Source organism: Nesoenas mayeri (genome assembly GCF_963082525.1).
Source record: "Nesoenas mayeri genome assembly, chromosome: 14".
NCBI lineage: Eukaryota > Metazoa > Chordata > Aves > Columbiformes > Columbidae > Nesoenas > Nesoenas mayeri.
In genome coordinates this window covers 1,094,953-1,108,812 of record NC_137556.1, presented here as the reverse complement: position 1 = coordinate 1,108,812, position 13,860 = coordinate 1,094,953, and the positions used below count along the sequence as shown (strand labels likewise).

Below are 13,860 nucleotides of genomic sequence, written 5' to 3'. Positions count from 1 at the left end.
GTATTGGGCTCGCTGGACGGGGCGATGGAGCAGGAGTTGATTGGAAGATCCCGCTCTTGTCCAGAGAAATGCAGATCTGGCCTTGAAACACTTCCCAAGGTCTTGGCACTTCATTTCGTAGCTGTGTCTCATGCTCTGGATATTCCCAAGGCACTCACTATCGTTGGATGTTGTCTGACTGTCTCTCGGTTGTGTTTGTTTCTGTGGTTGCACGTTGATAAGGTATCTGGTTATGTCTTGCAGCCCTCAGAATTCAAGCCCAACGTCACCCCTCTCACCGTCCTGGCCCATGTTCTCTGCGCCATCAAGTCCTATGCCCACCTCCTCTACGTCCAGCGACTCATCCCCCATCAGGTCTGTTGCAGAATTCGCTTTGCTTTTTGTTGCTTTTGCTGTTTTATTTTTACCTTACCCGGTTTCCCCCACTTGGCTTTCCTTGCCCTTTGCATCCTGCTCAAACTCCTGCAGCACAGCTATCTGCACTCCGCAAGAGAGGAGCTTTTAAACGCCTCCTGCCCCAGGGGAGACCCTTGGAGTCCCCGTTCCCCCATGGAGGGGTGAGCGGGTGCCCCCGGGTCCCACTCGCAGCGCTCGGCGTCGCTGGTGGCTCCTGCGATTTTGCCCGTCTCGGCTCTGGCAGTTTCCTTCGCTCCTGCAGCGGGCGGGACGTGCGCTGCCCTCCCGCTGCGGCGGGGATAGCCAGCCTTTGTAAACCTAATTTTCGGGTCACTTCTCTGGAATCCGAGGAGGGTAAAGGACATGGGGCAGCTCAGACATTTGCCTGCTGTGTGCTCATGCTTCAGGTGCCTGGGCATCACTGGAGTGAATCGGTCCTTAGAGTTACAGACAGACAAACAGATTTGCAGTGCGATGTGGGAGCAGCGGCTCGGGCTGTGCTGCAGGTTCCCCCAGGGCTCTCGGCACGGCCTACGGGACTGGTGCTGCGGGTACCGGGGATGCTGGCGGGGCAGCATCGCCTGTGCCCCGTGTGCGGAGCCCCAGGACAGGTTCTGTTCCCTGGCCCAGCCCGGCAGCCGCAGCTCCCAGCCCTGTGCGGGCGCGGGGCCGGGGCAGCAGCCCCTCCTCTCGGGGAGACACATCAGACCTGTTTGTTCATTCCAGGCACAGACCGGGCTCCTTCCCTGCACCTGCAGCCGCACAAATGCTGCTGTACAACGGCCGCCTGTTAGGCAGGGTTATTTATTTGCTTTGCTACATGTCTGCAGAGGCTGACGCTGGTGTAACACCATCGGAGCAGCCTCCTCCTCGGGGGGAGAGAGGCTTGTCGTCCCCAAAACTGCACAGGGGCAGGTGGGTGCAACCCCTGAGAGCTTTGCTGGCCTTGTGCCGTGCTTGGAGGCAGAAACAAAGCGTGAGCAATCGCTGGGGTCCAGGGCTGCAGTCTCTGAGAGCCTCGCGGGGCTCTGACAGGTGCAGAGACGTGAAGGGGTGGGCTGGGGCTGCGGGGATGCTGTGCTTCAGAGGTCATTTTTTGAGCAGAAAAACAGCTACTTCAATAATTCAAGGTAGTGGGCATGAAAATGCTTTTAGTTCTTCATCTGACAGCCCCAAGCGCTGTGCGCGAGCGGAGCCTGCCCGGCGGAGCAGCACCCGCTGCAGCTGGAGGAGCGTTTGCCCATCCAGGGTGTGTAAGTGTTCAGTGGCTGCTCGTGTCAGGCAGCTGGAATTTGCAGAGGAGAGACCTCGACTTCAGAGCTGCCTTCACAGCAAAATCAAACCGCCCACAGCTTCCCTGGTTTGTGGTTTCAGTGTGCAGGTGAACCGCTCTTGCCACGAGGTCGGAGCGTGCCGCTTCCCGGGCTCGTTCAGAGGCAGTTCACAAGAAGTTCAAGTCCTCAGAAAGACAAAAGTTGGTGAAAGTGCTGAGCTGAGGAATGGTGGTTCCTCGTTCGGCACCCCAGCAGCTCTGGGGCTGTTTCCATCGTTTTGCTTGTCCGTACGGCAGCCGAGCAGCCGCAGTGCCGGACGGCTGGTCGGCTGTGCCAGTGCAGGTTGTCACCATCACCACAGCCCCGTGTCCCAGCACGGACGGCATGGCTGGGAGGCTCTGGGGCAGGGATGGCTCTGCGTGCCAGCATGTTGCTGCCGGGTCCTGAGGTCCTTCCTTCTCTCCTGCCTCTGCCGGTGATTTGCTCCATTTCTGGCTCTCTCTGCTCGAATTCGTCCCCCGCAGCGTGGGCACTCTGGCACTTCCCCGGTACAATCTCATGGCTGTTCAATCTTTTTTATCTTCAGGTACAGTCTCTAAAGAAGTGCAGCAAAAATTCTTCATGGACCTACTTTTCTGCTTTGAAATACCCTTCCCCAAGTGCTAATTCTTCCTCGCAGTTTCCTCCTGGTGGTCGCAGCTGCGCTCAGGGGCGATGGGTCTGGTGGTGGCAGCGGGTCTGTGCCCGCGGGTCTGTGCTGCGGGTCTGTGCGCGCAGGTCTGTGCGCGCAGGTCTGTGCCCGCCCCAGCCGCCCGGCCCTGCTCCGCACCCACTGGGCAGCTGTGTCCCTTTGGGGCCGCACAGAACACCCCATGCTCCCCGGTGAGCATGTTCTGCACCTGCAGCTCTCCCGGGAGCCCCGGCTCGGGGCACGGGCTCCGGTCCTGGTGCTGCCGGCTGGCCTGGGATGGGGATTTGCAGTGCGGTGAAAACTGGGGGCTCATCCCTGAGAGCCTTCAGCCTCCTCTGGAGTCTTCCTCGCTCTTCCGCCGAGCAGCGCAGCCTCGGACACTTGCAGAGCTGCAGAGGCTCTTGGTCCCCTCTCCAACGTGCCCCTCGTTACGCAGTGGGGAGGGGAGCGCTGGTGTGTATGAGCACGGTATTTTTTATACTAATAAATGCTTTCTCTTCGCAGCTCGCCGCTGCGGAAAGCCCGGGCTCTGTACGCCTGCAAAGCAGAGCACGACTCGGAGCTCTCCTTCACGGCCGGCACCGTGTTCGAGAACGGTGAGTCCTGGGGCAGCGCCGCAGCCCCGCGGGAGGACACGGGCTCGTTCCTCAGCGCGGTGCTTGGGCTGCGCTTCCCGGGGAAGTGGGATGAGTGAAGATTTGGAGAAGGACACTTAGCAGTTATTTACTTTAGTGCTGAGTTTTGCAAATTGCTGGTTTTCTTCCTGTGTACCAGGGAATGATTTGAGCCCTTGGTTCATGAGTTTCCTTGCAGTTCTGTTTAATGTCTGTCCCATTTCCACCAGTAGAAATCCCATGAAAGAAGAAAGCAGAAACACTGGAGTCACAGGCATTAACTCCAAGGTGTATCTTGCCTTTTCATATCCGTGCTGGAAGCAGCTGATCATCCAGCCCTGTTTAGGATCAGTGGGAAATGTGCCTTTTCAAGATCCTGATTCATTTCATCCGGAGGGGTTTGACTGACACCACCCTTTAGTGTGCACAAAGCCATTCCTGTGTGGTTTTCTGAGTGGGAGGGATTCGTTTCCAAGTGTCAGCACCAGAAATATTCTATAGTTGCCATAAGGTTTCATGCAGGAGGTGGAAAAGCAGCGTGTGCTTGTTCCCTCTGGGCGCTGAGAGCTGGAATGGGTGGGCTCTGGTCAGTCAGCTTGTTGGAGGTGACGTTAATGAACGTGCACTTTCTGTTTCCCGCATCAAGGGAAGGAGACTGTGCCCCATGGAATGAAGCAGCTCTGGTTTACATATAACCCCAATGTAAAGAAAATACTTTTTACTACTTTCCAAGTAGTTCTTGGCTTTTATATGTTAAGTATTGTCATTTGGGAAACTGCTACCACATGCATCGGTTTTGCCCTGGGGTATATATGGGAATGTAGCAGAACGGGGAAGAGAATGAATACATGTGAAATAAAGAAAATACTTTTCCTAAGCAACTCCATAGATATCTCATAAATAAACATGGTCTCCCCTTCGAGAACCCATGGGAATTAGAGCAGCTAGGAGGGAAACAAGTTTGAATTAAATACATTGTGTTTGCTAGATAAAAATCAATGGATTATTCAAGGGAAAAAAATATACAGCATGTTCTAATCACTTAGCACTTAGCTGAGGCTGGGGGAGCGAGGCAGACGCAGCACTGCTTGCGAGAAATATTGTTGTGGTGAAGGGCTTTTATAAAACCCAGCGAAAGCAAATGGGTCTTGGAAATACTTAGGGACAGGTTCTTGTTTGGCTTTAAGGTTCTCCGAGGTTGCACAGGGCAGAGCAGCATCTCAAGTTGTGTTGCATTTGTGCTCTAATTGTGTGGCAGAGGAGACTCTGCTCCCCATCCTGCCCGTGCAGAGCAGACGGGACAGGAGGGATTGCTGCAGGTGGAAGCAGTGGCTGGAACTCGTGTGACTTCAGGTTAAACCTCTTTCCCAGCCCATTTGCTGAGACCAGAAACCAGCTAGTTTTCTGTGGTTTGTATTTTTCACTAATCGATGGCTACATACAATATTCCTCCGCAGGCATACCCAGGAGCGATGGGCTGTGCCGTGCTGGTGAGGACTGGTCTCTGCCAAAGTGTGGAGATGTTTGGTCTTAAAACACTTGTGTTTTTTTGGATCTTTGTCATTGGTCAATGTCAGTCTTGATTTTTGCAGGGGAAATGGGCATCGTGGGTTAGACGGGCTGCGGTAGGAGCCTGTGGCCCCGCTCCTCCCCGCTCTGCTGCTCGGAGGAGCAGGACACCTGTAGTTTGCTCTTGCAGCTGGAGCCAGAAAACGTGTGATGAAGTGTGTCTGGGAGGGTCCCAGGAAGCTCAGGTGGCTCTGAAATACTGACGTGCCACCATTTACCATGGCAGGTCCAGGGAGTGTTGCTGTGCCTGTGCTGGCGTAACCCTGGTTTCTGTGAAATCAGCACATTTTCAGTAGCTGATTGAATAAAGAGAGAGTGTCTTTTGAGAACTAATAACGTTTCTCATTTCACAGAAATAAGGTTGAGATATTTGCCTTGCTGCCGGGAGTGTTTGCCAATGCGTTTTCTCTCTTGGCCCGGTGCGAGGCCAAGCTGAGATGTGAGGGTCGCGAGGCGATGGAATTAACCACGGTGTCTTGAACTTCAAAGAGATTTTAGCCCAAATCTGGAGGAAGTTTTGAGCACTTGCCTCTACCCCGAATGCTTCCCTTACCCCAGCCGCGCAGCAGCAGCACGTGGGAGCCAGCCCAGAGCCCAGCGCAGGGCCGCCGTGCTCCTTCAGTTGGTTTTACTGGGAAACCTCCAACACTTTGCCAAAGGAAACACGTAGGAGCCGGCACGGCCAGAGAGAGCACCTCAGCCGGCCGAGCTCCTTGGCGTATCGGTTTCCTTACTCTCAAATAAACATGAAATACAGGCCTTGCTCTCTCCCAAGAGCAGCTTCCACGTTGGCAGCACACAAAGAGCGCTGGCCCCGCACCGTCATCCCCTCCTGTAGTAACTTGCCTTTTCCTTCTCTCTTCAAGTTCATCCATCCCAGGAGCCTGGCTGGCTGGAAGGGACCCTCAACGGCAAGACGGGACTAATCCCCGAGAACTACGTCGAGTTCCTATAACTTTGGGCATCAGAAGCGCCTCTGCTGAGCTTTCCATGGCATCCATGGCAGCCGCGGGCAGGAGTCCTGCAGACCAGTTTGCTCTTGGCCGCTGTGCAGCGCAGGGTGAAGGACTTCCCCGTGCCCGCCGAGATGTTTGTGTGGATAATGACGTGCGTGTCCCTCGGCGTGCGTGCTGGGGGCGGCTCAGCCCTGGGCCGCGTGGGTGGTGCCCGCAACCCTCGTCCCCGCCGGGAGCCGTCGCAGCAATAACAAAACCAGCCCCGGTGCTCCATTCCAAACTGTGGACCAGCACGAGAGCTGCCTGCGGGGAGACTGCGCCAGCTGGAAGGAGCGGGAGCGGGAGCGGAGGGACCCGGAGGAGGAGCCGTCGGCGAGGAGCCCTTCGCTCCCAGCCCCGCGCGCTGTCCCGCACGGCCGGGAGCCCCAGCCCGGCAGCCCCGCGGCCGGAGGGGTGCGGAGAATTCGGCCAGTGCCCAAGCCCTGGCTGTGCCTGCGGCAGCCGGGGGGTTTGCGGGGCTGAGCTGCCCGCGGCGCCGTCCTGCGCAGAGCTCGGCTCTTGCGGGCGAGAGCTCGGTGCTCGGTGTGCTTGGTGTGCTCGGTGTGCTCGGCGTGCTCGGTGTGCCCGGTGTGCTTGGTGTGCTCAGCACGGCCGCGAGCCACCAGGGCTCGGCAGGCAGAGGGGAGACTATTTTGGACCAAATCTCTCAAACTTTTTGTTTTTAAAGATTTAGATTTTTGCAAAGTAAACGCCTGTGATCCGTGCAGCCTGCATTTTCTTCCTGGAGGGCACGACGCAGCTCCGGATCGATACCGCTCCTTTTGTGTGACCGGCCGTTTTGTATCTCCACTTTCGAATGCACATCGCACAGACGTCCGTGCTTTCGCCAATGCCCAGGCTGCTGCCGTGCCATTTTGGAGATGTGTTTGCCCTCCCCACCGTTGCTTTTTAGGTGGTGTCCTTGCTTGAAGCCTGGCGTGCAGTCTGTCCGTGCCAAGTCTGTGCAGTGCAAGGTAAATTATTTCCATACTCACGGGACATTTATTGTTAGTGTGGCCAACCTGCAGTCTACAGAAAACAAGGCACGCGCCTTTGGGTCCCCCAGCCCTCGGTTCCTGCTCCGGCGAGGACGCTCCTGCCTCTGTGGACACGCGGCGAGGGGTTGGCAGCGCGAGTTTGCAAATCCCTCACCATTTCGCATCATTTCTAAGGGGGAGGGTGGGAGAAGGAGCCTGCGTGACCGCGGGGCCAGCTGATTAGAGTTTGTGATAGAAAATCATGGAAGAATTGCCAGCCCGTTGGCAGAGCCTGCTGCGCACACGTGAGGCTGCCGCAAGCTGCTGAGGATGGATGTCGCGTCCTTTTGTAATGATTTTAAAGACTCTGAGTGACTGGATTGCTGTATGTGTCACTTCTTATTTTTGAGAGAATTAATGTATAAATAGAGTATCTTAAAATATTATGAGGGAAAGATCTATATTTGATATTTTTGGAAGACCTGTGACGAGAGAAGCAAAGGACACTTGAAAGCGGTTGCAGAAAAGTGTTTGCAAACACGTTCTCGCCCACAGGTGCCCTCGGGGCCCGGGGCCGCCTCTCCTTCGCTTCTGGTGTCGTGCAGAAATAAGGGAAACTGGAATTGCAGAACCTTTTATGTTTCCTTCCCAGTTATTAAACTTCCCGGACTTTTGTCTTGGGGAAAAAAAAAAGAGGACAAATGTATCTTTTTTTCGTGATTCCTGGGGTGATGCGGCGCAGTGTAGGGTGGGGCGGCGCAGTGCGGCGTGGGGCAGTGCAGTGCGGCGTGGTGCGGCGCAGTGCGGCGTGGTGCGGCGCAGTGGAGGGTGGGGCAGCGCAGTGCGGCGTGGTGCGGTGCAGTGTGGCGTGGGGCGGTGCAGTGCGGCATGGTGCGGCGCAGTGCAGGGTGGTGTGGTGCAGTGCAGCGTGGTGTGGCGCAGTGCAGGGTGGTGCGGTGCGGCGCAACTCCTCTGAGGTGGTCACGGCTCCGTGAGGGACACGCTGGCCATGGGGACACACCAGGCACGTCCCCCCAGTGCAGCTCCGGCAGCGGTGAAGCTGCTTTGCGGTGCTGGACGGCGGGGGCTGGGGGTTTGGGAGGAAAGCCGGCGCTTTGCTGGCGCGCTGCTGGTTCCTGTTCCTCCGGGGAGGTGGCGGAGGCGCCGCACAGCTCAGGCAGGAGCGCAGTGGGGAGAGCTGATGGAGAGGAGAAAAGAGCAAAACAAGAAAGGGCTTGATTGATCCATCAACGCTACTTGGTTGTGTCCGGGACGGCCCCGTCCCGCGCTGCTCGTCCATCGGGACCCTCCTCCTCCATGGGGCGCTGCCGCCGGACGCCGTTCCCAGCACGGCCCCTGTCCCCAGTGGGACTTGGCCTCCAAAGAGAAACCGTACGGTGGACAAAGGAGAATTTCAAACACATCAGAAACACCTTAAAGGGCACATTGGGGGATGTGGAACTCGGAGAGCCCCCAGCGAGGCTGCGGAGCGCAGCCCAGGCTGCTCCGGCCCTGGCCCCACAAAACCCTCCCGCGCAGGGACCCCTCTGGCTCTTGAGATGCTCAAGTGATTCTGAGACAGGAATAAATTCCTTTTCCGAGGCACTCGGGAGCTTTCGGATATACTACCTGGAGAGTAATTGGGAACAAAACTCCCACACAAACCTATTTACAAGATGTCTTCTAGAGGAAAGGAAAATAAAGTAGAAGCAGAAGTTATTGCTCTTACAGGAGAGCTAGTGGAATATATCTTTTTTTTTTAATTAAAACTTTCCAAAAAGAAAAATTTGGCAGAAACGCCTACTAAATGTTCCTGTTTGGGGCCAGCTGTACTACTGGAGTAAACATCGGTCAATTCCAAGAGAAATTAAAGATAGAAAATATTGGTTTAAACCACCTTGACATGGCATTTGATACTTAATATTAAAGTCATGAGTCAAATTTATAAGCAAGCAGGGACAGTCAGACTTGCGATAAGTTTCTCCTGTATTTGCTGCCATTTTTATCATTTTAGGCATTGAACAAAGAAAACAAAGAGACTTGGTGCAATAGTATCTGTTGCCAGATGTCAGACGAGGCTCAGGGCACTGCACTGCGTGGCCAGTCGAGCCCAGGGCGCGGCCACCGTCCGTATCACCCTGTGGACACACACGCGTTTCGGAGGTGCCCACGGCCCGTGGTCCAGCTGCAGGTCCGTGTCCCTTGGCTCATGTCACGGGGTTTTGCAGCAGGACACGAAGCACCTCAGGTGGTTTGGGAGCACCCAGGCTGCTGCCAGCGCTCCTGCCGCCCCTCACGGCACCCACACGCGGGCTGGGGTTGGGATTGGGATGGGTTGGGCTGCATTTGGATTGGATTGGGATTGGGTTTGGGATAGGTTGGGGTTGGATTGGGTTGGCTTGGGATGGGTTTGGTTGGGGTTGGGTTGTGATGGGTTTGGTTGGGTTTGAAATGGATTGGTATTGGGATAGATGGGAGTGGGGCTGGATTTGGTTGGGGTTTGGTTACGTTTGAAATGGATTGGTACTGGGATAGATTGGGGTTGGATTGGGTTGGGTTTGGTTGGGGTTGGGTTGTGTTGGATTTAGTTGGGTTTGAAATGGATTGGTATTGGGATAGATTGGGGTTGGGTTGGATTTGGTTGTGGTTGGATTGGGTTGGGTTTGGTTGGGGTTGGGTTGGGCTGGGTTTGGTTGGGGTTGGGATGTTTTCATAGATTTGGGTTGGCTTGGCTGTTTCTTTTTCAAGCAGGCCATGACTAAGAGCAGCAATTTCAGACTCTGGCCATGGGTTTTTCAGATTCCCATCTGTCCCTGCAGTCGGACAAAACATCCTCCTGGTACTGTCTTGTCTGAGAAGGCTCCTCCAGAGTTCTGTGGCCTGAGCAGCAGCGCAGCCCGTCGCAGTGTTCACCGCCGCGCTCCATGGCCGCAGGCAGTGCTGGGTCACTGCGCTGACACGGGAACGTCGGTGCCGTGTCCTCAGCACTGATGCTTTCAGCTGCAGCCGGGCTCCTGCTGGTCCCAGCTCTGCTTAAGCCAGGCTTAGATGGAGCGTCCATTGTACACTGGATGATGATGCTGTGCCTGAGCATCAAAGCGTCAGAGCCCGGAGGACTGGGACCTTCCCATGCGAGTGTTCTCTGGCTGTGAGCACACGGGTATATACCCAGCACTGTGTCCGTCTGCGTCCGTATGCACCGGGACACGGCCAGACAAACAACTCACTTTGGTGAGCGGGCTGCGCTCTGATCCTGACACACATCACAGCGATTTCAGGCCCTGTTGTTGAAGCACTGGAATTGTCCCTGAAAGATGGACATCGCTTGGTTAGTTCCCTTGTGCTGGTGCCTCAGCAGTGGGGGCAGTGAGGGCTCCGCTCAGTACTGGAGTTATTCTGAGTTATCGGAGAGTTTTCACAGCACAAATCCAAACGGCTTCAAGCAGTAATTAAGGCCCCCAGTGCTTCTAAGAGCCTTTCCTTTATTTCTGGCCGTGGTTGTGCCGAGAAGCGCTGGGGCCACACGTGATGCTCAGGCACGGGTCGCTGCATCCCTACGTCACTTTATTTCAGATTACTTTGTGGCAGGATGCATTTGGCATTAGGACTCACAAACGCAGGGGGTCACAGGAGGTGCAGCGAGGACGGGCTCACGGGAAGGGATTTTCGCAGGTAGATGCACAACTCCCCCCCAGCGGCCGGCAGATTGGGAAAGCGGCGTAACTTACAGCTACTGCTCCGTGAGGAGGGGGAATAAGGAAGAAACCCACCCCAAACCTTGATTTTTCTTGTTGCAACGCTCTCGGAAAGGCTGTTTCCCTCTTTGCAGTGTTGCAGTGACACAGCTTTCCCGTAGCAACGTCATGTCTATTCTTTTTTAGCCTTCAAGTGCGTAGTGCTGGAAGGGTGAATGAGCTGCTCCTCGCGCCCCCAAAGCCCCTTTCCCCCATCAGCACTGTCCCCCGTCCCCGCGCTGCCCGCCCGCCCCGTCCCGCTGCGCGTCACGGTGCAGCGTCGGCTCCAGAAATGGTCGGAATAGCACAAAACCTGTGATTGCGTTGCGCTCCGGAGCCGCGCGCACTAAATCACGGCCAGCCCGGAATAGCGCTCGGTAACAAAATACCGCGCACAGAAATCCCGTCCCGGCTGTGCCTGCCGCGCCGCAGACACCGGCAGGAGAGCAACCCCGCGTTCCTGCTCAAAACAAGGAGACTCTGTTTCCCTGGGAGGGGGCGCAGGCTTGATGGCACAAAGGGGTTTTCCACTGGCCGGGAAGGCATTTGCGCCGCGTTTCTGGGGCCGTTTCACAAGCCACGTTGGGCAGGAGCGGGACCCGTCCCCCCCGAGCCCTCGGCACCCGCACCGGGGCGGCTGGGGCACCTGCCCCACGGCCCCTGCCCCACCAGGAGCTTTTCTCCCCCTTCTCCCCTCCCCCATGTATTTTCTCCACTGTAGCAGATGCAGGTTACCTGTGCATCAATAAAAACCAACCCCGGTGCTGAGGGGACACGTTCTGCTTAGCAAGTGCATGGTATTTTAATTATTCTAATGAAGCAGAAAGCTCAAAGCAATTATAGTTTGTACATTTGGGCTAATTCAAATTTTTAGCTTTTGGGAAATAATGATTAAAAGCAAGGGTTTTTTTTAAAGAAATAGCCATTTAAAGTTCTGTTCTCTGGGTGAGGAGCTGATTGTTTGGAGACAAGCACGGCAAAGCAGGCTGTAATTTAGCACAGCTGTCTGACGGCTCACAAGGTAGCACCTAGCTATTACTTATGGTAAATCCTCCCTCCTGTTAATGAAGCTTATTCTTGCTTCTAAACCTCAGACAAAAGGGCCTAGAAAAATCACACCTGTGCTCTAAAACCCTCTGACGCACTCAGGAAGGGAAGAAGAGCCCCGGTACCCCGGAAACCTGCGCGGGGCTCAAATTAGATGGGGACGGCGGGGAAGATGTGGGAGCAGTGCTGGAGTTTAGATAAACCCATTTCCATATGGAGATTTCTGTGGCCCCAGGACCCCCCCAGCTCTGCAAGAGCATCACATCCCTCCTGCTGCCCCCCTCTTCGCAGCTTTACACCCAGGCGAGCCAGTTACCCAGCCAATTAGCTAATTAAAGACCTGCAAATTGATCAGAGCTTTCATTAGCAGCCACCTGTGAGTTAAGAGCAGAGGAGAAGCAATGGGTAATGAAAAGGCACCGTGGGTGAGCAGCAGAAGGGCTGAAATGCCAGTGGGAGCCTCTGCTGGGAGCGCCCTGGGGCACGGGGGCAGCGCCCAACCTGCCCCTTCGCTCCCATCGCTTTAACCCCGGGTTTGATTGCTGCTGACACCTCACTCGGGGGTGTTCAGCACCTGTGCCAGAGCCATCGGCCGCTTCGCGGGTGCTCCCAACAGCTGCCGTGTCGGGGTACGGCCGCGGCAGGCTTGGAACGTGGTAAAATACAACTAGGAGCAAGGGCTTCTGGTAACCAAAGAGAAAACGTTACCTGGGTGCGAGGCTTGTTGGGATAAGTGGGTTCAAAGGTGAGCGCCGGAGCCTCGCGTGAGCAGCAGTTCCGTTTCTGGCTGCTGGGACGGCCCCGTCACCCTCCGGGCTGGTTTTGCCGCCCGAGCTGCTGCTGCTGCTGCTGCTGCACTGCTTGTGGGGTCTGGGTTTGGTTGGTATTTCCAGCTGCTCTCAGAGCAGCCCTTGTGCAAACAAGCTTATTCTAATGCTGTTTACCTACGCGTTGCTCCGGAGGGAGCTGTCCTGCGCGGCTGTGCCGGGGGTGGCCGTGCCATGGGGATGGCTGTGCCATGGGGATGGCTGTGCCGGGGGTGGCCGTGCCATGGGGATGGCTGTGCCATGGGGATGGCTGTGCTGGGGGTGGCCGTGCCATGGGGATGGTTGTGCTGGGGATGGCCGTGCCATGAGGATGGCTGTGCCGGGGGTGGCTGTGCCATGGGGATGGTTGTGCTGGGGGCGGCTGCGCCGGGGGCAGTGGGAGCCATGGGGATGGAACCGGCCGTGCTGCCTCGGTCAGAGATCTGCGCCTGCCTTTTAGAGCTTATTCATTTTGCTGCAGTCATAATCTGTAATAATTATTTCTGGGACTGGGAAATGCATGTGCTTTTTTCTGGCTTGCATCTGTGTTATTTTATTTTATGCTATTTTTATTTTACTTTATATTCTTATTCTTACTCTTATTCTTTTATTATTGTTCTTATTTATTTATTTATTCATTTAAATCCGGGCTTGGCTGTTTTCTTTGCTAAAGAACCGTTGCTTTGTGTTGGTCTGGTACCTGAACCGCCGGCAACACCCGGGGCCGGCCCTCCAGCCACAATAAGGAGAACCAATTAAACCACAAGATTATAATCACTCCTCTGTTTATTATTTATTTCCCCAGCAACAATGATATATTTAGACCAAGAGCTTTGAGCTTTTTCAGCCTCATTATGCTCAGCAAATCGCAGCAGCACTGGCTGTGATGGGGCTGCGGGACACACAGGGACCGGCCACCGAACCTGGACCCTGCAGGGAGTGCTGCTGGTGCCACGGGTGCAACGCAGCCCGTCCTTGCGCTCCATAAAGCTGTGAGATATCCATATTATTCTTTAGTAAGAACTATTTTCCACAGGCACTGCGGAGCAGGAGCTTGTGCTGTACAGTGAGCAGCAAGGGGCTGGGGTGCGACCACAGCACAGGAGATGCTGCTGGTATCTCCCATCCTCAGGGCCCCGTCCTGTCCCCAGCGAGGAGCAGCTCGACACCCCCATGGAACAGCCTGGGTCTGTGGGGCAGAGCCCGGCGGGGGGTGATGAGCCCCGGCAGCCGATGCCGAGCCCGCTCGCGCTCATTCTTCTCAACACAAAGAAACGTCCCACTGGAGCCAAAACCAAAAACCTCCCAGCAAGCGCCAGGAAAATAGAACAAAAAGCAAAGCAAGCGTGGCTGTTGTGAGCTGGGGAGGAGCAGACGCTGCACGGGGAGCGGCAGCAGCGCCCGGCCCTGCCCGCAGCCTTCACCGGGCACAAGCGGCCCCTCCTCGCTGTGCAGCACAGCAGCAGCGTACAAGCCATGTCCCAGTGCATTAGCAGCGCAATTAGTGGCTGTATTAGATGCCGCATCAGCAGTTTCCCTTCCATCTTCTCGTGTGGTTTGATCTTGAATCAACAGAGCCTATAATTAGAAGGATTCCACTCACTTGTTATTTTTTTTTAAACTTAAAATTGCCTGTTGTGACTGCAGCGAGCATCCTCAGCCACACTTCGGAGCGCTGAATCTTCACCTCCATGGCCACTCCTGTTGGTGTCAGAACAGGTTTTTATCCGCTGGCCACAGGCTCGGGCGTTTGAGAT

At 55.6% G+C, this 13,860-nt stretch overlaps 1 protein-coding gene across 2 annotated transcripts in view; it reads left to right on the top strand.

Annotated features, from left to right (window-relative positions):
- The window catches only part of ARHGAP26 (Rho GTPase activating protein 26), a 128,270-nt gene extending 121,156 nt beyond the window's left edge, over positions 1-7,114 (top strand). For both annotated transcript variants that reach the window (XM_080353170.1, XM_080353169.1), the window contains 3 exons: positions 244-354; positions 2,866-2,957; positions 5,411-7,114. In XM_080353170.1, coding sequence (XP_080209296.1) covers positions 244-354; positions 2,866-2,957; positions 5,411-5,499 — 292 coding nt within the window. In that variant the 3' untranslated portion in view covers positions 5,500-7,114. The remainder of the gene's footprint in view (positions 1-243; positions 355-2,865; positions 2,958-5,410) is intronic.
- Positions 7,115-13,860: the final 6,746 nt, after the last annotated feature.